Source organism: Amyelois transitella, chromosome 10 (assembly GCF_032362555.1).
Source record: "Amyelois transitella isolate CPQ chromosome 10, ilAmyTran1.1, whole genome shotgun sequence".
Taxonomy (NCBI): domain Eukaryota; kingdom Metazoa; phylum Arthropoda; class Insecta; order Lepidoptera; family Pyralidae; genus Amyelois; species Amyelois transitella.
This window is the reverse complement of record NC_083513.1, coordinates 9,203,784-9,228,909: the sequence shown is the minus strand read 5'-3', so window position 1 is coordinate 9,228,909 and position 25,126 is coordinate 9,203,784. Positions and strand designations below refer to the sequence as shown.

At 35.6% G+C, this 25,126-nt stretch overlaps 1 protein-coding gene across 1 annotated transcript; it reads right to left on the bottom strand.

The window, feature by feature from the left end:
* Positions 1-15,373: 15,373 nt before the first annotated feature.
* LOC106133083 (protein zwilch) lies at positions 15,374-25,126 on the bottom strand. Its single transcript, XM_060946149.1, has 14 exons — positions 24,923-25,126; positions 24,773-24,830; positions 24,478-24,619; positions 23,764-24,004; positions 23,325-23,489; positions 22,442-22,587; positions 21,206-21,420; positions 20,389-20,468; positions 19,826-20,049; positions 18,750-18,969; positions 17,988-18,111; positions 17,176-17,320; positions 16,403-16,539; positions 15,374-15,522 (listed from the first exon to the last, which is right to left on the bottom strand). The coding sequence occupies exons 1-14, from the start codon at positions 25,046-25,048 to the stop codon at positions 15,413-15,415; spliced, it is 2,133 nt and encodes a 710-aa protein (XP_060802132.1). The 5' UTR covers positions 25,049-25,126; the 3' UTR covers positions 15,374-15,412.

Here is a 25,126-nt window from a genome sequence, read left to right as displayed (position 1 = left end):
GAACGAGATGGAGTGGTCCTATTCTTTTTTTTTATTGGTGCCGGAAACCACACGGCACAATAATAAGTACAGTTGAAAATAATACTTTAAATTCCTATACTAGTCCAGTACAAGTTTCCAAGATCTACTTAGATTAAAAAAAAAATAACAGTTCACTTTTATGCAGCGTCCTTTGGCTACAAGCCTACTGAATGCAGTCACTACGTGATAATATTACTGCCAATGCCAAAACAAATTCCAAACGTTTTATCTTGAACTAGCTGTGCCCGCGACTTCGTCCGCGTGGAATAGCTATTTTGGGCATCATTGAAGCCCTCAAGGATGAATAATTTCCCCGTTTTATCACATTTTCCATTATTTCTTCGTTCCTAATAGTTGCAGTGTGATGTTATATAGCCTAAAGCCTTTCTCAATTAATATTCTATTCAACACAAAAATAATTTTTCAATTTGAACCAGTAGTTCCTGAGATTAGCGCGTTCAAACGAACAAACAAACAAACTAACAAACTTTTCAGATTTATAATATTAGTATTGAAATATAATGCTTTAGTAGGATTACTTATTTTTCTAAAAACGGGAATCAAATATTATTGCTTTTGATCACCTAAGTAAGTAATTTGCCATTAGGTGTTTTCAGGACAAAAAATGTGGAATTTGAACATTGGTGATTTAATGATTATAATGTAAACATGTAAAAATAATTCAAAATCTAGGTTTTTCGGTTGTTTTAACTGCTTGTTCTTATCAAATATTTTAAGATTCAACATAAATTACTTTGAGTTTCATATAGGTATGCTCGTAACGTCCATGATTCTATTTATCTAGAAATAGGTATGTTGGAAACTCGCAAATCGGATGTAACTTAAATCCTCACCGTTTTCTTAATTAAACTTTAACTGCGTCTGTGTGAGGATTATTGGCTGGAACCATAGATCGACTATCGAAATGGATAAAAAAAGTAACAAGAACAACAAGGGCCGTGTGGTTCCCAGCATTTAAGAATAGGACCAAGCCAATACTTTCCCGAGGATATCGTTAAAGGCGACTTAGGTTTATAAACTTTGCGATGGGATAGTAAAATGTGACTATTAAAAATCTCAATTCCATTATACAAATGTACGTGGCCTTTCAGTCTTTTTTTTAAGTCCGTTGGCTCTGTTTACCTCGCAAGGGATAATAAACGTGTTAATATGTATGTATGTATAGAGTGGGTTAACACCGACTCCTCTTACCTATTTCATTCAATGTCATTGACTCCATGCTAACTTTAATTGCATCGCTGCAGTTTCAATTTCCGTGCGATGCGAATTTGAATCCAGGTTAATGATAACTTGTACAATGTTACTTGAGCAACTGCCTACTTATAAACTTTCTGAAAAATCCATGTGCCAGCAGTTATTTATTACTTACTTCCAAATTATATAGAGATTTTGAAAACTTCATATGTATGAATGAACTAAGTACTTAGTTCATACATATATATAGTCACGTCCACATCCCTTCCGGGGTAGACAGAGCCAACAGCCTCCAAGACGCCAAGACCACTCCATCTCATTCCCATGGATGTCGTAAAAGGCGAATGAGGGATAGTCACTATTAGAATCTCAATTCTATCATTAAGCGAAACAGCTGAACGTGGCCTTTCAGTCTTTTCAAGGCTGTTGGTTCTGTCTATCCCGCAAGGGATATAGACGTGATGATATGTGTGTATGTTCTATTTATACACGGCAGGTGCCACAGACAATGGTTTCCTACGTGGTTCGGACACTGATTAGGCACGTTTCTCTTGTATTGTATATATATATATATATAATATATATGTTATATGTGTTTAGAGTTTCAACGGAAACACAGGTGTTTTCCTTTTAGCAAATTTACGAGGTAATACGGGGTGAACACTGTCTTTTTGTTTATATGAAAATAGATCATTTGCTCTAAAGAAAAAAAAAATAGTTTTGTGGCTGGCTCTTTAAGTCTAAGTATGTATGTACTAGAGGCCGCTCGCGACTTCATCCGCATGGAAACCCTATCGTAACGTAACAATCGATCTCGCGGGAATTCCGGGATAAAATATGTTATTTTGGGTCTTCAGCTACCTGCATACCAAATTTCATCGTAATCGGTTTAGTAGTATTTGCGTGAAAGAGTAACAAACATCCATACATACATACTCACAAACTTTCACATTTCTAATAGTATTAGGATAAAGGTAACTATATATGTAGCATTTACTTTGCAAAAAGTTGTAAGCGATAAAACTGACATTAAAATTCTAACTATATACTCAAAAAAATATATTTTTAATTAAGATGCTTATTTGAACATGTCACTATTTGAATCTCAATTCTATCATCAAGCCAAATAGCTGAACGTGGCCATTCAGTCTTTTCTAGACTGTTGGCTCTGTCTACTCCGCAAGGGATATAGACGTGAAATGAAATGAAATTTTTGAAATGAAATGAAATTTATTTTTATTAACATTTAGGTTTGCTACAATTGGTTATACAATTGGTCCCACACTAGGCAACATGCCTGTCCTATGGTAACCAATGTTATAGAACATATATATAACGTTAAAAGTAGCCGACCGTATGTATGTATGTGACCATATGTATGTATGTATGTATGCTTATTTGAAACTAGCACAAACAATATTAAATTTCTACTGTTCCAAAACCACACACCGGCGGTTCGCACAAAGGAATTCCAATAGTTTGTCTATTTGACTGCAACTGAAGGTTTGAGATCCACGATAAAGGTTCATCCATATAGCCCTTTTATTTTAAACTATTAATACTCTTGTGTTTATAGCTTGTGTAGTTCAAAGTGTAATTAAACACAATAATAAAAGTGAAAGGTCGAATGAAGCAAGCAGGTGCATTACAAAATTTATTAATTCTATCGTTTTGGAAGCGGCACTAAATTTTGTTTTAAGTAACTTATTCGAAGTCAACCGATGTTGCAAAACCAAAAGATATAACAATTATTAAGTGAAGTTCAAAGTGTTCCTTAACAATGAATAAAATTTTTGAATTTCAAGTCAAGAAGAAGAAATTTGTAAAGGTCCAACAGAGATGTCAAAAAGATATACATACATACATATGGTCACGTGTATATCCCTTGCGGGGTAGATAGAGCCAACAGTCTTGAAAAGACTGAATGGCCACGTTCAGCTATTTGGCTTAATGATAGAATTGAGATTCAAATAGTGACAGGTTGCTAACCCATCGCCTAAAAAAGAATCCCAAGTTTGTAAGCCTATCCCTTAGTTGCCTTTTACGACATCCGTGGGAAAGAGATGGAGTGGTCTTATTCTTTTTTGTATTGGTGCCGGGAAACACACGGCACAAGATATACATGATGTTGAATTTTAGTGAAATTAAATGTGTAAGTATTGTCCGCACATCTGAACAGACCTTAATCCAAGCTCGGTGCTCAGTGATCTCATTGAAAATTGATGGCGGGAGCCGCAACTTCAGGCCCTATCACTTTAAATTTAGGAGTTTCAGCGGAAAATAAAATCCTAGGAGAATCTCAGCAGTTTGCAAGTGCCCGCAATATTTCTTGTTACTTCTTGTGCTAACTAGGTACTTGAATCTGGTGTGATTTTTCTAGAAATCCCGTCTAAATCAACGGCTTTTAACGAACACACAAGCAAAGTTTTTGACTGAAGGAATTCACACCTTTCGTGTTGATTTGTTGATTCCAGGATGGTTGGATAAAACTACTTCGTTCTACTTACCAAGGTAAATCTCTTGTCAACACATTCATCATCAACATCTTTCATTTGTTTGTAAACTCTTCATTGGACATAAAATATAACAAAATATAAAACAGTCATTGGATTTAGAAGAATATGTACAATTGCGGTCTTATCCCAATCGGGATTTCTTCCATTCAACCTCCTTCCGTCCTTTCTTTTTGTATAACGATCGTTTTCCTTAACGCTCTCAATCCACCGCGTTTATTCAGCTAGGTGCTTATTCTACCAAACCTTATAATGTAAGTAACAAAAATGGTAGATTTTTTAATAGTACCTAGGAAAGTATAATGCTAAGCATTTCTCGATGGACGTCAGTTAATTGGAAAATAACTGCAGAAAATTACGTCAGAGGGTCGTCCTGGTAAACTGGAGTAACCTTTAACTCCCAGTGTGTGTAGAATGTAGGTCATAATAATAGAGCAACTTTACATAGAGTGCGATATTGTAATAATTTTAGCCACTTTAAATTTGAGCATGTTTCAAAAAAATCATTTACTTCATTCGCAACTTCGTCCACGGTCAGCAAAATTCCCGATTTCCTATTCACGTGAAAATATTCACAGAATATTCAAACTACATTAAATCTAAGTCTGTTTCGCCGTGAAAGCCTAACATGCTTCGTATTTGGAATATTAATATGGATTTTACATTTCACATTTAATAATGACTTTGAGATGTAAATCACTACATAATAAAATGTATTTACAATTGATATTCACGTATTTATTTTTTTCAGTTTCCGCAATTTCCTTCATCAGAGATGTTGACGTGATGAACAGGAGACTATATCAGTTTACCTTAACGAGGCCTTGTACTCTGGCTGGCCCGTTTTGATGAAGATGACAATTACACACATTGACAAGGGCATGAATAGCATCACACATGTCAATGTGTGTTATTCATACATACATAAAGTCCCATCTATGTCCCCTGAGGGATAGGCAGAGCCACCAGTATTGTGACTGTCAGTATGCCTTCTATTTAGTAATTTACTTCTTGATGGAATTATTACTCTAGAGGAGGTATGGAAACAATGTTACTCAGACTCGGAACCCTCGCATTTGGGATGTCGTTCCACCCACGATAATTGAATGGACCAGTGCCTATTTCCCATGGTTTTATGTGAATGCTTTTCATCAGCACAGTGCTATCTCTAAATAAAGGTAGGGGTAATAAAGTTTCTTGGCTTTTTTTTTGTTTGTTTTCGTCATAATTGAATAACGATAATAAGTGAGCTAGAATTAATTTTTAAGATAAATAAAAATTCAAACGGTTTTAAGAGTAGGCAGAGATTACTCGTACATGTCTACACATGCCACGACCTTATTTCATACTTTTTCGCTTTGACTTGTATGGTAGCGATGCCATGTTTTTTTAAGTTACAAACCTACTTATAAAAGAACCAAGTATGCTATATGATATTAGATCAATCAGTCTAGACTGGTATCTGGTCAAGGAGCTTATAACCAAATTTAATATAAAAAATTCTTGTTCTTTTTGTCTGTGGTTTCTCGAGCAGTTATTAGAAAGACGTTCTTAGAATTAGAAATATTAAGTACGCAGTCTCTACGAGTATGCCTGTGACATATGGACAGACGGACATGACGATACTATAAGAACTCCTTTATTGTCATACCCTAGGTAAGTTGTCTTTAGATAAGACCCGAATAAATCGCACAGATTAAATTAAGACCAAAAGTCGACAAAACGTTCACGGAAAAGGTAATTTAAAAGTTTGTTTAAAAAAAAAAATTTTAACTTTATTATGTGCAACAAAGATTGTAAAACAATAACAAAAAAACTAAATAAGATTCCAAGATAAGGCAGTCTCTGTGGTGCAGCGGTAGTGCGCTTGATTGCGACACAGTAGGTCCCAGGTTCAAATCCCGGCCAGGCCATGATGTGAAACGAACTTTTTCTGATTGGCCTGTGTCTTAAATGTTTATTTAGTATACAAAACGGTATCGTTGAGTTAGTATCTCATAACACAATTTTCGAACTTACTTCGAGGCTTATTCAATCCGAGTAATTTGTCTTACTTTTAATAACTGACAAATTATGGTACGTTCATAAACCTCCAACTTAAATCGGTTACAATGTTCTTGGACGTCTGTCTGAGTTAGACCACCCCTCATTCGGAAACCATACATCGACAGGAAACATCGCAAATCGAATTACTTGAAGCCTGACATGTGACGGAAGTCGATGTAGAAATAATGGAAGTTCTATTGGCCCGATAACGTATTGACGTGAATTACAGGTAAAACTATTTTTTTTTTATCAAGGAAATGTTTTTTTTTTATTTTGCTTTTTTTACAAACATATATCACGTATTATATGTATGTATGTATAAGAAAAAATGCTGGCCCAAATTAAATTGTTTCTTCGCTAAGTCTGTTTGATAGTCGTTATTCACGTCAATACTACTAAAACACAAACTATGATAAATCTTTTAATTACTTACCGTTGCAAAAACGCTACAAAAATGCGGCCAGCCTTTTGGGCACATCGCCGCGGGCAAAGGTTTTACAGGGACGACGTAATTTATAAATTTATTACAAGTAATTTTTCTTCTTTTTTTGTTATGGTTGATAATATAAATTTAAGGTTTCTTTATATCTTTCCCATGGATGTCACATAAGATGACTAAGGGATAAGCTGATAAACTTGGGATGTCACTTGTAGGTAAGCGATGGGCTAGCAACCTGTTACCATTTGAATCTCAGTTCCAATATAAAGCCTTAAAGCTGAACGTGGCCTTTCAAGACTGTTGATTCTGTCTACCACGCAAGGGATATACAGGAGACTATAAATGTATGTAGGAAGGTTTCTCAAATAAGCTCGTCAGTTTATACATGATACTTTCTTCTTACAGTCGGGTAATATTAAAGACTATTCCAGTATACGCATCAATGTGCCCGTAATATGCGGTCAGATTACGACTTGTTTCGCAATACAATGAGAGCCAGTTAATATGGTTATGCAAGCGGGTGGAAGCCCTATTTAATGTCTATAGGTATATACATACATATGGTCACGTCTATATCCCTTGCGGGGTAGACAGAGCCAACAGGTTTGAAAAGACTGAATGGCCACGTTCAACTATTTGGCTCAATGATAGGATTGAGATTCAAATAGTGACAGGTTGCTAGCCTATCGCCTAACTAAGAATCCCAAGTTTGTAAGCCTATACCTTAGTCGTATAGGTATATTAAGTAAGTATATACTTTATTGGATCAGAAAGAAAATCACATAGGACAAATCAGAAGATTTTAAAGAGTACAAAAGTCGGCCTTTTCGTAATCTCTGCTTGGTTACCTAGTGGAACAATGAAAACAATATTATTGTAAAAAAAGAGACTAGAAAAAAAGTTGTTATTGTAATTAGGTTATGTTTTTTCGTGGCTATACATACTGCAGTGTAGTTTGTTCCGCCGCTTCTTCGGTAGAAGGAAGCGGTAGTAGCTATAATTAGATTTGAGTGATGTGACGCGAGTAAGTGATACCTTGTATTCAATTTTGAAAATAATTCTGTTCTGTTCTGGTCTGTTCTATATTTTTATCCTTATGAATGAGAGAAAGGCTCGTAAAATTCAGATCAAGCAACTGACAAACCGTCACTATTTAAATCTCAATTATAAGGCCATTCACCTGAGCGTTTATTATCAGTCTTTTGCAGACAGTTGGCTCTATCTTCCCCGTGAAGGATTAAGACGTGATCATATATATGTACGTAAAGAACATACCACCTGCTTTATTAACAGCAAAACAACGATTCACACGACTATGCAACAATTATACGACCATTAAATTATTTAGTCAGCGTATCCTGCATTATGCTATTATCCACTTGGGCAATTGCTGGGGTCGAAGGTGACACGTAGTGAAGCACCCATTTGCCTGTGAATCACAAGGGCAAGGGTCCATTCACTGTATCTTTCTTCATCATCATCTAAACTCTTTGGAGAGAAGCCCGGAGTGCGTAAATGACCACGATTCAAGATTTGGTTAAGTCAGACTTTTCATGAAGCGATTTGAACCATATCTCCGCAATCTATGCAGTAGAACCTAATCCATTAATCATGGTTAAAGCTGCATAAGATGGATGCCATTAATCGCCTTTTACGACATACATAGGAAAGAGATGGAGTGTCCTTATTTCGAAATTACGGTCGGGAACCTATTGGATTACAAATCCAGTTGCCTGAATGTGCAGGTTTCTTCGCGATATTTTTCCTCACTGACTCCCTAAAACGTGGGTAAGTAATCAATCTACAAAATCTTTGTACATTTGAGAGAAAGTAAAGATTCGCACAGGAGTGAAAAGTCCCTGGCAAAATTCTTAGTATTAAAAGTCAGAAATTATGACAATCCCAAACCACGAAGTTTACCTCCAAATCTGCTTATGTTTTAAATCTACATTATCCCACATATTCCACGGGCAGCCCTCTGGCTTTATAATGTATTCATGCGACCGCGGTTTTTAGATCTGATTTAGTATGAAAAATCTTTGTAACAAGATTTAGATTACGTTATTTTGTTTATGTTTTCATTAACTGTCTAAATATTTGTTAGTAGGTAATAGGTATAATGAAGTTTCATTCTGGGGATGTTTTCAATTGTGTGTTTCAGTTTTGATTTCGATCCTCAGTTTTTGATGACTTTAGAGCTGATTATTCCCTTCTTCTCCATCATTGCCGTGTGGTTCCCGGCACCAATACAAAAAAGAATAGGACCACTCTATATCTTTCCTATGGATGTCGTAAAAGGCGACTAAGGGATAGGCTTACAAACTTGAGATTCTTTTTAGGCGATGGGCTAGCAACCTGTCACTATTTGAATCTCAATTCTATCATTAAGCCAAATAGCTGAACGTGGCCATTCAGTCTTTTTCAGACTGTTGGTTCTATCTTCCCCGCAAGGGATATAGACGTGATCATATGTATGTATGTTCTTCATTGACTGTATGTTTAATATAGGGCAGCCAGGATTTTTTTCAACAGTTGGCAACAAATTGATGCTAAATCCGGTTTGCCCTCCTTCCGTCAAGGAAGCACTTTTAAGGCTTCGCTTGTATTCTGTGAACTGCGAAACTTTGCCTTTAATTTATAGGGGTTGAACAAAAAGTTGGGAATACTTGTTAGGTAGTACCTACATTGTGAGGCAATTTGATTTTCTGTTTATTTATTTGGTAAATCTTGCTCAAGCGTATAATGGAACGTTCTGGTGAAAGGTCAAGTCAAGAATATCTTATATGTACAATTGTACACACTTTCATATATAATCACGTCTCTATCCCTTACGTGGTAGATAATGCCAACAATCTCGTTCACATGTATAGCTTAATGATGGTATTAAAATTAAAATTGTGACAGGTTGCTAGGCAATCGCCTAAAAGTAGAATCCCATGTTTATTAGCCTTTCCCTGAGTCGTCTTTTACAAAATCCATGAGAAAAAGACGTAGAATTCTATTCCAAAATGCCAGGAACCACACGGCACTAACTCTCTGGGTTCTAACATGGAAGCATGTTATATGTCAATCTGTTTAATTACTCTTTATCGGATATGAAGACGGATGTGCTCTAATTGTGGTCAATTTCTATGATAAATGGGGCCCGAGACAGATTGGTAATTGCATGAGTGGATTCAACTTTGACATTGCCTCGTCACTCGTGTCCTTTAGTCGTCTTTTAGTTGAACGTGAATACGGGATTTCCTAATGTCAAGATGACTGAATATAGTTTTAAACGACTTCAAAAAATTATTCAATTTGAAAACTTTAAAATCTACGTTTCATTTTTATGTCTGGAGACTTCAATGCGACTGCATGATAAGTATATGACAAGATAATGATACGAAATATATAAATTGTGAATCCTGAAAAAATTACACGTGCAAGTGCCGTGTGGTTCCCGGCATCAATACAAAGCAGAATACGACCACTCCATCTCCTTCCCATGGATGTCGTAAAAGGCAACTAAGGGATAGGCTTACAAACTTGGGATTCCTCTTTTAGACGATGAGCTAGCAACCTGTCACTATTTGAATCTCAATTCTATCATTAAGCCAAATAGCTGAACGTGGCCATTCAGTCTTTTCAAGACCGTTGGCTCTGTCTACCCCGCAAGGGATATAGACGTGACTATATGTATGTATGTAAAAATTATACATCTTTTATTCTCAGTTATTGAGGCACCAAATGGGCGGCGAAAGGTGAACGGTCAGGTCAAAAGTACCCAGAACTGATGAGCTTGCAGTAAGTATATTTTCGTAAGACTATAATAATAACGTTCATTTCTTTGCATTAAATCTCTCTAAATTAGATGCATGTAAAGATTTCTTTAATTAAAATATCTCGAAAAGTCCTGAACTTCGCATTCGTAGTTCAACAAACTCCGCTGAATAACAATACTTCGTTACGTGCAGGAAGTAAGCAGGCCTGGAAATTCTAAATTAGAAGACCTACCTTAACTGTAATGGACGAAGTTTATCTAGAACGCAATGCCTGAGGAGACGTGGGTACCTCACGTTTCCTTTTTTTTATTACTAAAGACTTTTTAGTGAACCAAAAATGTATACACAAAAAATATGACCGTGTATTTTGGTGTATATACCTACCGTGTGGTTCCCGGCACCAATAGAAAAAAGAATAGGACCACTCCATCTCTTTTCCATGGATATCGTAAATGGCGACTAAGGGATAGACTTATAAACTTGGGATTTTTCTTATAGGCGACTTAAGGACTATGAATCTCAATTCTATCAGTAAGCTAAACAGCTGATCTTGACCTATCAGTGTTTTCAAGACTGTGGGCTCTATCTGCCCCGCAGGGGATATAGACGTTATTATATGTATGTATGTAAAAATATGAAGCATGTTGCTTGAAGAATATTAGCTCTATCTACCCCGTAAAGGATAAAGGCGTGATGATATGTATACATGTTGCTTAAGAACTCGCATTTTCAAGAAGTTTTAATTAGTATGCACGAGAACCTAGTTGTTATTAGATTTTTTTCCCAATATTTACCTTTCGCGTAACTACTAAGAAATTGCTACATATTTATTTTGGTCCCCATGTTCACAAACTCAAACTCAAATTCAAAATTTTTATTCATAATTTTAGGATACTTCGTATCGCTTTATAATTGTCAAATCTTTTGGTTTCACAATATTGGTTGACGTGAAATAAATTACTTAAAACTAAGTTTACTGTTGCTTCCAAGGCATCAGTGCAGAAGAATACTAAAAATCATAAAAGAACATGTTGCTGACAAAGGGAACAATGAATAAAATACAAGATTACATCATTAACTTTTAAAATATGAAGCAGACGCCACTAGACACAAAACGTTGCACTAGATCACAAAAAATCTGCTTATACCCTCAGTCATTTTTTACGACAGCCGTGGAAAAAAGATGGCCAACTTATTGTGTTCAAACAAAATATACGCTCAAACATTCTGTACAAATGCAAACTAGCGGAGTTTTGAATTCGTAATTCTGAAACAGCGTTTGTTTGTTGAAAGACCCGTGAATTTAATAAAGTTTCGTTGCAAAGTGCACGGCCGCTTCGGGTAACAACACAATCTGTGGAATGAGGGCGGCCATGATTTCAGATTGCTCACTAAGGTAATGTTTATTTTTTATCAACTTCATAGGATTGGCCTCTGTGGCGCAGCGGTAGTACGCTTGTCTGTGACACCGGAGGTCCCAGGTTCGAATCCCGGTCAGGGCATGATAAGAAAAGAACTTTCTCTGATTGGCCTGGGTCTTGGATGTTTATCTATATAATGAGTATTTGTTATAAAATATAGTATCGTTGAGTTAGTATCTCGTGACACAAGTTTCGAACTTACTTCGAAGCTAACTCAAGTGTAATTTGTCCCGTATATATTTTTTTTATTTTTTATTTATTTTGGTATTGCTGTCACTCACATATATACATACACACATACATATAATCACGTCTTTATCCCTTGCAGAGTAGACAGAGCAAACAGTCTTGAAAAGACTGATGGGCCACCTTCAGCTGTTTGGCTTTATGATATAATTGAGATTAATATCAAGTGACAGGTTGCAAGCCCATCGCCTAAAAGAAGAATCCCAAGTTTATAAGCCTATCCCTTAGTCGCCTTTTACGACATCCATGGGAACGTAATGGAGTGGTCCTATTCCTTTTGTTTATTGGTGCCGGGAACCACACGGCACTGTCACTCACGCTTGCACGATTTATCGAAGCGTTTACGCCTTTTTCCCGGATAAGTATCTGATTATGATCTGGACTATTAGAGGGAATCCTTATTTAGGTAATGTCTAAGATATTCTATTCTAGACAAAAGGATGAAAGTAGACATAGCTAAGTTCCTTCATAGGGGTTTTTTAAAATTTTCAACATGAACAAGTTGATCAAATAAGATGAATAAGTTTACTTATTCATCTTATTTGATTTGAATACCAACAAATTAATTAATAAATAATCGAAAACTAATACCGACTAAAGGATATAAATAAATAGTAACTACTTTTTTATCTGTGTGCTGTGTATGTTTTTGACTGCAGATATTTAGGGCAAGATTGTTTACAAAATATTATAATTAATCAGTAGGTGAGAGTATTATGAAATATGGATCCATTTAAAACAACTAATTAAGGTGCCCTTGACTCGTAGGTAGGAGAATCCCGTGTAAACGAAATTACCCGTGTAACTAAGAAGCCATAGGAATCCATGTAAGTTGATTTGGCAGTATGTAATTATACGTTATTAGACATTTGTCCGATTTCTTTGAGCAAAGATCAAGCAGACAATCAGAAGGCATAGTTACCTTCTTATGTTACATACATACATCTAGTCACGTCTATATTCCATACGGGGTAGATGGAGCCAAAAGTCCCGAAAAGACTGAATGGAAACGTTCAGCTGCTCGGCTTAATGATGGAATTGAGATCCAAATAGTGACAGGTTGCTAGCCCATCGCCTAAAAAAAGAATCACAAGTATGTAAGCCTATCCCTTAGTCGCCCTTTACGACATCCATGGGAAAGAAATGGAGTGGTCCTATTCTTTTTTGTATTGGTGCCGGGAACCACACGGCACTGTATTGGTGCCGGGAACCACACGGCACATACCTTCTTATGTTACAGACAAGTTATGTCATTAAACGGTTCCATATTATAATAAACCACACTTAATGCTTTTCTAAGAAAAATCCTTTTTGGCGATGGGCTAGCAACCGGTCACTATTTGAATCTCAATTCTATCATTAAGCCATACAGCTGAACGTGGCCTTTCAGTCTTTTCGAGACTGTAGGCTTTGTTTACCCCGCAAGGGATGTGGACGTGATTATATGCATGTAAAAATATATTAAAGGGGTAAAATTTTGTGAATGGGAAGGCTGAACGAACATACATATCTTGAACAAATTGGCGACGTTCTGGCAAAAGGTAAGGTTATTAGTACAAATCTATACTAATATTATAAAGCTTATTATAAAGTTTGTTTGTTTGAACGCGCTAATCTTAGGAACTAATTTTACCAGGACCATTTATCGAGGAAGGCTTTAGGCTATATAAAATCACGCTTCAACTATAAGGAGCGTAGAAATAATGGAAAATGTGAAAAACAAAAAGGGAAAAATTATTCACCCTTGAGGGCTTCAATGATGCCCAAAATAACTATTCCACGCGGACGGAGTCGCGGGCACAGCTAGTTAACAATGTAGGTAATTTCGGTTACCTAGGTACGTTTGTTTTGTATCGTGTCATTTCTCGGTTTCTGTATGTGATGCTCCATCTAGCGATGTTAAACTAATTTAAAGACCCAAATAAGCCACGAATAGCCGCGTATGATTGAGTAATGTACAGTAATTAGTGCACGTGGCCCTCGAGTAAACACTGGATACGACGGGCGACCGACGTACAGACAGGCACGGAAGTGGTTGACAGATGACACTCATATCCGATTTTGATATAGATATAGTAACGCTACTGCTTATGATGTTACTTGTTCTTTTGTATTCATACGAAAATCGACGTGTTCTAAAATTACTTTTATTTCAGCACTCGAATCACTTGACATTGCTATTTTTTTTCCTCTTCAAAAATATAAATACCTTCCTATTCTTTCGTAATATATATAGTTAAAGATGTTTGATTAAATAGTAATAATATTAAATTTAAAATGATGAGCTCTGTATTCGAATAGGTACTTCTTTATCGATCTATATCACTATCATTAAGATTATATTTGAAACTTGATTTTTTAAGAGAGATATCAAATAAATTTTAAGAACTAAGCACGCGAATGTACGTCAAACAAAACACGTTAATTTTTCCCGTGTAAAAGATTCATCATATCGAAAAATGGGATTAACAGGTCAGAGGATGTTTTGGCTAAATTCAATTTTACGATGCCTTTATTATGATTTAGCACTGTGTGTATGTAAAATGTAAGGTTTCTATTTATATGAATACCTATAGGTAGGTTGAAATAAATGCATTCCAGGTTAATTGTAGTATAATAGAAAAAGGAATAGAAAAGAATGGGACCACTCCATTTCTTCCCCATAGATGTCGCAAAAGGCGACTAAGGGATAGGTTTATAAACTTGGGATTCTTCATTTAGGCGATGGGCTAGCAACCTGCCATTATTTGTATTTCAATTCTGTCATTAAGCCAAACAGCTGAACGAGTCTTTCAAGTCTGTTGGTTTAGTCCGCAAGGGATACAGATGGGATTATATGTATGTATGTATGTACAGACAATCAATTGATGAATTTAACTTTCTTCAGGTAGCCAATAATAAACTCAGTTTATTAACCTCGAGATCAAACTCACCTGTATTTATGTGTTCTCGCAATCTGTATATTTGTTCTTTAGTTCCGACTTTTTGAAGATCTGTTGCAGTGTTGACCTACTTTTAGCACGATCAAGGTTTGTTAGCTAACATCTAAATTATATTTATAATATACTCAAAAGATTACGGAACAAGTTTCATTACCTAGTATAAAAATGTGATGTCTTAATTTGTTCATTTATTATAAGTATGTCATATTCTATTCGAATCTCAATTCCATCATAAAGCCGTACAGGTACAAGGAGTCTTCCAGTCTTTTCGAGACAGCTGGATCAGTCTAACCCGTAACGAATATAGACGTGATTATAATGAAGTATGTATTTAAGTCAACAATCTTTGATAAATCGACCGACGAGTTGCACGAAAATACATACGTACTTGTACATACATATTATCACGTCTTCATCCCTTGCGGGCTAGGCAGAGCCAACAGTCTTGAAGAGACTGAAAGGTGGCCTTCAGCTGTATGACTTTGTGATGGAATCGAAATTCAAATAGTGACAGGTTGCAAGCCCATCGTCTAAAAAATAATCCCAAGTTTATAAGCTTATCCCTTAATCTACTTTTACGACATTCATGGGAAAGAATATTGGTACCGGGAACCACACGGCACTAAGGCACAAGTAATTCAAATATTTTTTTTTATTTGCATAATATAAGTAGGTACAATTAGTATTAAGCCACTGCCTCACCTATTTAAAAAAGGTGTATTACAAATCACAACTCTGTTATAAATATAAAAATATTTAATAATTGTAAAACTGTACAATATAAGGCACGATTGACATAATAAAATCACAAAAGTTTGTTAATCAATTTGTTCGACATAAATGTGTATTTCGTTACGTGGTATTTCAAGTCTTCGCCTATAGTGGTCACTTCACTGATCTCATCTGTTTGTGGTTCTGCGGTAAAGCGGGTATTTTAAATTAATATTATTGATTTCAATAACTTCACAGTAAAACTTTACATACTTTTAAATACTTATTATAAAAACTTTTTCAAAGCTGGGCTCATCACTTAATAAAAATAATCAAAGCTGGGCCCATAACTTAATAAACATAAAATAGTAGCTTGCGACAGATTGACATTTATTTTACTTTTTTTTAATGTAAAATAATTTGATAAAAGGTCTCAAATTGATTAAGTAATAATGATTAATGATATTTATTTTGCCGGGAACCACACGGCACCAATAAAAAAAAAAGAATAGACCCACTCCATCTCGTTCCCATGGTTATCGTAAAAGGCGACTAAACTTGGGATTCTTTTAGGCGATGGGCCAGCAACCCGTCACTATTTGAATCTCAATTCTATCATTAAGCCAAACAGCTGAACGTGGCCTATCAGTCTTTTCAAGACTGTTGGCTCTGTCTACCCCGTAAGGGACAAAGACGTGATCATACATATGTATGTATATTTATTTTATTTAAACATGTAATTTAACCAGGTTAAAAGGAGAGGGTTCCCCAAAATTATGGGTGAACAGAATTTTTGGATCTATGTTTAATAAAATTAACTGTGATGTATATTTACATTTTTACTTACTTTGGGATTTATCATACAGTGATAAGTCCCAAAATAAAAAAAAATATTTTTATAAAGAAAATGTAGTATTTTTACATACACAAAATACTAGAACTACATATAAAAAAAGAACATAACAAACTAAAATTAAATTTGCAAATTGTACAGTCACTGCATATTAATATTAATTATAAAAATCATTATGTTTACCATATTCTATAGCTTATTGGTAAAATAAGGTGCACTGTAAACACTTACCTAAGTTCTGCGAAACGGAAGGTGGGAATACATGCTGTTGAGAGAAAACAAACACAATCTTGCTGTCTCTTTTCAATCCTTTATCTGCTGCGTTCACTTTTTTGCTAATTTCTGCACGATACCAGAAGGCAGTTTTTCTGAAAAATAAAAGGTACATTATATAACATGGCCTTTCAAGTCTTTTAGCGACTGTCGACTCTGTCTACAGAGTAGTACAAAGTACCGTATAAAAACTTTGTATTATTTTTAATTTCGAAAAACGAGATCTAATAGAGAGTTTAAAAAAAGAACAAAAGTGCAGTGGGATTCCAACACTGGCACACAAATTAAGTATGTTCACAGTTAGTGCTGTTTTCGCCGGGTTCTGCTCTCCCATGAGTATTTCTAGAAATGTGTCGTGTGGTTTCTGGCATTTTAGAATAGATTAACTCCATATCTTTCCCATGTATGTCGTTAAAGGCGAAGAAGGGCTAGGCTTATCAACTTGGGATTTTATTCCTCTTGTAGACAACCTATATTTGAATCTCAATTCCATCGTTAGTCTTTTCAAAACTGTCGGCTCTGCCTACCCCGCAAAGAATACATTTATTTTAGAAAGAAAAAAAGCTTCTATTTCTTTGAAAAGTGTACTCTATATTCTGTGTGCAAATGTTTTCTGCAAAACTAACCTTTCTGCAAAAGTACCTTTCGTTACTTACAAACAAAGATTTTCTATTTACAATATTAGCATAAGCACTTTTAATAATTTTATGATGTCTTACAAAAGTACTCACTTCAAATGGTCCTGAACAACGATGTTACTAATAGGCATAGATATTTTCTGCATGGGGTCGCTCATCACTTGGCCCACAGTTTTGATGGGAGATTTCTCGGAAACATAAAATTCTAAGAGGTGAGACGCTATCGGCTTCAAGTTTGCTGTAAAATAATAATAAAAATATACTTTAACTCCTTTATCAGATTCAAGTCCTAATTTCAATTTCAATTCATTTATTGCATATTATGTTTTATTATAAAATTCAGTTATAACTACTATAATATTCTCTGGCATATAGTACATGAACCTCATAGACAATTTAAAACAAACAGCTGAACGTAGCCTTTCAGTCCTTTCAAGACTGTTGCCTCTGTCTACCCCGCAAAGGATACAGACGTGATGATATGTATGTAATCACGTCTACAATCCTTGCGGGGTGGACAGAGCCACAAGTCTTCAGTCAAGGTCAAACTGTCAGTATTGTCAATCCGAATATTTGCCCTTATAAACAAACAAACTCTTTATACATACATATATCCCTTGCGGGGTAAACAGAGCCAACAGTCTTGAAAAGACTGAATGGCCACGTTCAGCTATTTGGCTTAATGATAGAATTGAGATTCAAATAGTGACAGGTTGCTAGCCCATCGCCTAAAAAAGAATCCCAAGTTTGTAAATCTATCCCATAGTCGCCTTTTACGACATCCATGGGAAAGTGATGGAGTGGTCCTATTCTTTTTTGTATTAGTGCCGATTTTGTATTAGCATTGGAACCACACGGCACAAAACTCTTTATGATATTAATTAAGATTGATTTATTGGACTTACTAAAATCTGCTCTCAACCACGTCTCAGCTCTGTGCAAATGCTCCAAACACACGTGGACTTGCGCAAACCTCATCAGCAAGTTTTTCCACGGACTGATGTCGATTTCGTCTGAAATAAGCGGGACCTGTAAATATGAAATTATTTATTATCACATTAGTAAATAAATGTTTAACCATTTATCTGTGGAGATGAAAAAATAGTTAGAGAAAAAGAACCATTGTAAGAACGAAAGAAAATAGGAGAGGGTATATGATAGGCATAATCCGACATGACGATTTTCAGGCATTCTTTCACATACCTCCGCCTGGTTACCTGGACGAGATTACATATAGATTGCATTGCAGCAACAATAATATAAGTCAATATATATATATACATGTGTATAATGGTGCCGTGTGGTTCCCGACACCATTACAAAAAAGAATAGGACCACTCCCATCTCTTTCCCACGGATGTCGTAAAAGGCGACTAAGGGATAGGCTTATAAACTTGGGATTCCTCTTTTAGGAGATAGGCTAGCAACCTGTCACTATTTGAATCTCAATTCTATCACTAAGCCAAACAGCTGAGCGTGGCCTATCAGTCTTTTCAAGACTGTTGGCTCTGTCTACCCCGCTAGGGATATAGACGTGATCATATGTATGTATAAAGAGTTTGTTTGTTTATAAGGGCACATATTCGGATTGACAATACTGACAGTTTGACTTTGACTGAAGACTTTTGGCTCTGTCTACCCTGCAAGGATTGTAGATGTAGATGTACCTCATTAACATCCTTTTTCTCCGACACAAGCCCGTGTTTCTTCAACGACGCGAAGTCATCAACCGTCAATTCGTTAGGGTCTTCATCGTAGAACGACTCGCAATCCAATCTTATAGAATGTTCCGCGCTCGAAATGTTCTCGAACGGATTCAGTGTGAAATCTCCGCCCATCGTCATGTCTTGAATGGTTTGGTTTATCTGTTCAATTGATTCGTGTGACCTGGAATGTTTTAAAATAATGTCATCTCTATTAAATGAGTATCACTTCAATGTTTTCATTGTGTTGTTAAAAGAAATGAGAGATAATTTAAAAGTTGATAGAATAAAAAAGATCTATAGATTAGGGGTACCCTGTACCCAAAAAGGGCCATAAGTAAGCTAAGCAGCCTTATTCAATGGAATCTTAGTCAAGAATACTTGACTTACAGAAATTCTCAGAAGACTGAAGGCTCAATTTGGATTTGCACTTTACATAATAATTATTAATTAGCAAACCCTATTCTATCTGGCGCAAATCTCCGTGTATATAAATTTTGAATTTTGAAAGAAAATTCTTATGAATGTGTTTTTGACTTCCTCCTTTTTTATTTTCATCCTATGCATTTCCAATTCCGATGTAAAATACATACACATAAAATCACGCCTCTTTCCCGGAGGGGTAGGGAGAGACTACCTCTTTCCACTTGCCACGATCTCTGCATACTTCCTTCGCTTCATCCACATTCATAATCCACATTCGGGTACTTTTGACCTGACCCTTTACCAGGACGTCCTTAATTTGATCAAGATACGTTCGTCTAGGTCTTCCCATTCCGACCTTTCCCTCCACACTCTCCATGTATATCTGCTTAGTCAACCTGTTTTCATTCATCCTCTCCACATGACCGAACCATCTCAACATACCCTTTTCTATTAGTGTAACTACATCTTCTTTCACATCACAACATTCCCATGTAAAATATTCAAATTCAAACTTTTATTTGCATAATATGAGTACAACAAGGTCTTAAATATTATGTATAACAGATGTTGCAAACATTTATTCTTTAATAAACATCATTAATCTAGTAACAGACCTGGCGTCAGAGTTCCAAATACCAGCGATAAAGAACGAATGTTCCAGAAGGGACATGACCTTGGTATATTCCCACATAGTCTTCTGGATTCCCACTTGTGCGATCAATGATAACGCTTGTGGGGGGCTGGAGCGAAGGTTTTTCAGTACTTTGGCAGCTTGCGAATGACCTCGGGATAGTTTCAGGACCAGTTTAGAAAGGTAGGTTTTGTTGTTTACGTCGATCTGAAAAAAAAACCGAATTTTATTTCAGCAGGATTATTATTTACATATATAAATATATATGAGACAAATTACACAGATTGAGTTGGCCTTAAACAAAGTTAGAGACTAGTGAAACGAGATACTAACTACACGATACTATATTTATGATAAATACATACTTTTATAGATCCAAAACCCAGACTAATCGTTTCACATCATCAGGCCATCAGGTATCACAACCGTTGCGCCACAGAGGTCGTGAGTCTTTGCGAACCTGTTGGCTCTGTCTACCCCAAAAGGGATAAAGACGTGTTCATATCTATGTATGTACTATGAAAAGAAAACAGAATAGCTACTTACAAACGGTCTTATTTTGCCAGAAGATATAAATTTCAGTGACTGGATGAGTAGCGAGACAAGTTCCTCGGCCGTTTCGCAATCTGAAATAAGCAATAACTATATATTTTATACAAGTTTAATTTGCTCTTATGGTGAGGAGAAATAAAGAAAGAAAAACTGCACATTCAGGCAACTGGGTGTGTTATTTTATCCAAACAGGAAGTAAGTTAGGTGCCCCTGTATGGTCATAGGGATCAGATATAAAATTATTGGTATAATTACCAATGGCACTAACTACAGCATTGTGGTCAAAAATATCAAAATTAATATTTTATTTAGAAAATAGGCCTTCGCCAACAATTTTTTACGTCATTTTACATTTCAATAAATTGTAAGTAATAGATATGACTTAAATTTAATTAATGTAAGTCATATCTATTACTGAGAAACTTTCGCATTTATAATATAAGTAGGATTATAAGTAGGATTACAAAAAATTTACATATATGTGTACACCTTCAATGGTGTGCACATTAAGCAATTAAATTAACATAATATGTCTTAGATAAAATCTATCATGTTTCAATGTAGCATACAACATAGACCAAAAAATAAATCACTCACTCATCACGTTATCGAAAAACACTTGGTCGGTAAACATGAAATTTGGCAGGAAGATAGATTGTAGCTAGGAGATGTCCACTAAGAAAGTATTGTTGTAAATTCCAGCGGGAAAAGGAGATTTTAATTTAATTTGTTTTATAGGAAGACCAACAGCCACTTTCAAATATGTAATCCAATAGCAGACGCTCTCTAGTTTGTCTCAAAATATTCTTACCTCTCAAAACATCCCAGAGCTTATACGTGAAATCATTGCTGGACCCATCCACGTTCATAGCTCCAAGGCACTGTTTGAGACTCGTCGTGTCCTCAGTCACACAGATACACCCGCCGGCGGGGCATTCCGCGGTATACGCATATGTTTCGGTCTCATTTAGAAGGTCGTTTAATCTTTTTGTGTTATTTACACGTTTCTCGCCTTGAGTGTAGGTTCTGGATGGATTAAAATGAAATTAATGAATTAAAATCGTCATCATCCGAATCATCGCTCCCGCTACCTTTGAGCCTTTTCACATACATACATATGGTCACGTCTATATCCCTTGCGGGGTAGACAGAGCCAACAGTCTTGAAAAGACTGAATGATCTCGTTCAGCTATTTGGCTTTTCACTCACTTCAGTAATTGCTGCACCTATTATGTATATTGTTTATTTATTGTAGTTTTTTGTATGTATATTATATTTATTTTATTTTATATTTTGTGTAGGTATAAATTTTATTAAGTTTGACCCCACATAAAATTCTCTGTCAGACCCAATGGTTGACTGGTAGATAATGCTTCTAGCATTTGCAATGAAGTTTAAATAAATAAAAATCTAAGGGCAGAAGCAATAACAGCTTTGTAATTGTAATGATGGTCTTTTTTTCAGGAATACAGCCGATCATACAATTTTTATAATGTAAAAAAATAAATGTTCTATACATTCATTGTCAAGCTTTACGCGAAGGAGTGTAACTTGGTTTAGTAGAATATTTTGCTCATAACAGGATCTATATGAGGCAAGCAACCGAGCAATAAGCTTGGAACAGGAAATACAAATTTTGAGAAATACATACATACATATGGTCACGTCTATATCCCTTGCGGGGTAGACAGAGCCAACAGTCTTGAAAAGACTATATGGCCACATTCAGCTGTTTAGCTTAATGATAATTGAGATTCAAATAGTGACAGGTTGCTAACCCATCGCCTGAAAAAGAATCCCAAGTTTGAGAAATAATGAGCAATTTACTAGAAAGAAAAGGAGGCACATGAAAGATTTGCCATCCTCAACATATTATTTCAGAGTGTGTGTAAAATCTTTTTATACTGTACCTATATCTTTTCAATTTAATTATCTAATAAAAATGAAATTTTTTTTTTTACAAAATATCCATAATATTCGATTTTCAGTTGATTCTCTCTCTCGTTATTACAAAACAAACATTTTATCAAACCAATATCAAAATTACCTAACAACAGCAGATTCCAAGTTGACAGACAAGGATCCAGCAGCAGTCATATCGACCAACAGTTGGTTGATGTTGTGAAGTGAACATACTGATTTCCAAATAGCATTGCATGGGCTGCCAAGATGTCCTACTATCACTTCTTGTTGCTAAAATATATATAAAAACTATTTATAGTCAATTGATACAGATTAAGCTTACACAACATATACATATAATCACCTCTATATCTCTTGCAGAATAGACAGAGCTAACAGTCTTGAAAAGCTGACACAAATGTTATATTTTTGATGAATTTATAGTAATTAACAACATTTATGAACAACTAGCTACTTGCTTCGGCTTCTCACGTGTAGCATTTATAGCAATACGATTATCTCAATCAAGAACAAAATCCGTCCACAACTTTTCGAGATTAGCACAATATACATAGACAGAGAAAAAAGGAGTCTTTAAAATTGAAATAATATATTATAGACACAACAACAACAGTCTTGAAAAGACTGAAAGCCCACGTTCAGCTGTCAGGCCAAAGATGGAATTGAGATTCAAATAGTGACAGGCCACTAGCCCATCATCTACAAGAATTCCAAGTTTGCTAGACTTTTCTTTTTTTTTTGTTATCGAAGGGGAACTCCTTTTTACGACCACCCCCCTGGGTCTTCCTCCAGGAATGTGTGGGTCTCCTGGCACCTAATGTACCAGCCTACCCACTAAAACCCCTCCGTGCACCCTTTTTGCCATTTTGAGGGCATCATGGGATCGCATTACCCCACAATGCCCTTTGGAAGTTTGTAAACCTACCCTTTAGTCGCCTTTTAAAGTACTGATATGGAGCGTGTGGGTGTATTCTAAAGTACCGCGAACCACACGGCTAAATACTTACGAAATTAACTTTGCAGCTTATATAAGGTATTTGCAATGTCTTCCCCTGCCATTCACAATGAAGCTCTGTTACACCAGAGTGTGGTGCATTCAACAGCTCATCAGTACTATGGGAACTGTAGGATATGCCTGAGAGAAGGAACTTGCAATCCACTGTTGATGTAACCTGGAATTAAAGAAAACAAGTGACTATAGACTCAACCTGTTATTTTACAATCCGGGGTATGTTGGCCCAAAGGGCAGAATGTCCAATACTGCTGTGTATAAAAATCCTTGTGACATTTGTTCTAGTTGCATTGAAGTTATGTATTACATTTGTTTGAATACTAACCGATGTTCTTATGTTGACAGAAAACATCGTGAGGAAACCTGCACATTCAGGCAACCTGATGTGTAACCATGATCAATCCAATATATACAAAAAAAAGGAAGATCCTTACCATATCATTGCTTAACTTCTCTTTTACAGTAAAATCCTGGGCCAAAACATCTACGTCCACCTCATCCAAGGTCATAGTGCCTTCATAACTGACAATGCCTCTACCAAAGTGTCTGTCATCTGACTGCAAAGTCAAAAGTAAAGGTTTTCCTTCAGATGATGGATTTGTGAGTATCCACATAGGTAAGCTGTTTTCCTTTGTGACTGCTGTAAGGCTTTTGTGGTAAAGGTTGGCTATTTCTCTGAAATTAAAAACTAAATTATTCATACAAATATTATTTTGAGGCGGATAAACATTTATCATCATTTCTTCTCTTCATCATCCTGGGCTGAAGAAGATAAGTCAGATTTTAACTTTGTATTTTGTTAAGTAAATCTCATACATACATAATATAGTATCGTTGAGTTAGTATCTTGTAACACAAGTCTCGAAGTTACTTCGAGGCTAACTCAATCTGTGTAATTTGTCCCGTATATATTTATTTACTAGTAAGTGGTCTAAAGCATCAATCTTTAATCTTTTGACACCAATTTGTTAGTCAGTCACTAATTTAAAGTGTCCACTATTTGGCTTTTACAGGTAAAAGAAATGCAACAGTTGAGATACCATAAGATAAAATTCATTACAATTGTTTGCCTGTTCCAAAGTTAGTAGAATATATTCTTTACAAACTGACTATAACATGTTGAAAATTTTTCAAATAAGAATGTTTACCGTGCTTTCTCTATGCCAATAGGAATATGGGTCGCTTCTTCCTTGCTCCACAGCTGGGGCTCATCAGATAGAAGCGTGTCATCTAATATTGTGTGAAGGCTTAGATCTAGTTTTAATGGGGACCCAGTCAGTTCTAATTCCTCTGAAAGTAAATATTATTGTTTATAAGAATTACCAACATTTATAAAAAGAAAGCTTGGTAGAGATTTGCAGCTGCCAAGCTGAAAATATTTAACAAAGAAAGCTAACTTAGTACTTGAGTACGTTACTTACAGAAATAGAAGTAGGTACATACCGTTTTCCCATTTATTGTCTTGAACTGCAGGATCGATATGATTCGAAGATGATTTGTTCTGCAAACATAAGAGGTAATGCTTGTCAGTGTAACATAATATTTCAGAAATATAGTAGATTCGAGGTATGTAATTAATTTTAAATAACAAACCTTCATACAAACGAGTGCAATTTCATTATTATCTTTCGTGTACATTTGCACATAACTTGGACAGACCTGCTTTTCGATAGAAAATTTGGGATAACTTTCTAATACTGGTTGTAACAATAACTCCATGATAAAGATTTAACGACAGTAAAAAATAATAAAAACAAATGAAATTTGTAACATGAATTAGAAAAATTATCCGTTTTG

Coding starts and splice junctions, on each gene's coding strand:
- LOC106133083 (XM_060946149.1), bottom strand. CDS start 25,048: ATGGAGTTATTGTTACAACCAGTATTAGAAAGTTATCCCAAATTTTCT. Junction 23,490..23,763: donor AGAAGTTAAGCAATGATATG/GTAAGGATCTTC, acceptor CTTTAATTCCAG/GTTACATCAACAGTGGATTG. Junction 17,321..17,987: donor GTGGTTGAGAGCAGATTTTA/GTAAGTCCAATA, acceptor ATTATTTTACAG/CAAACTTGAAGCCGATAGCG.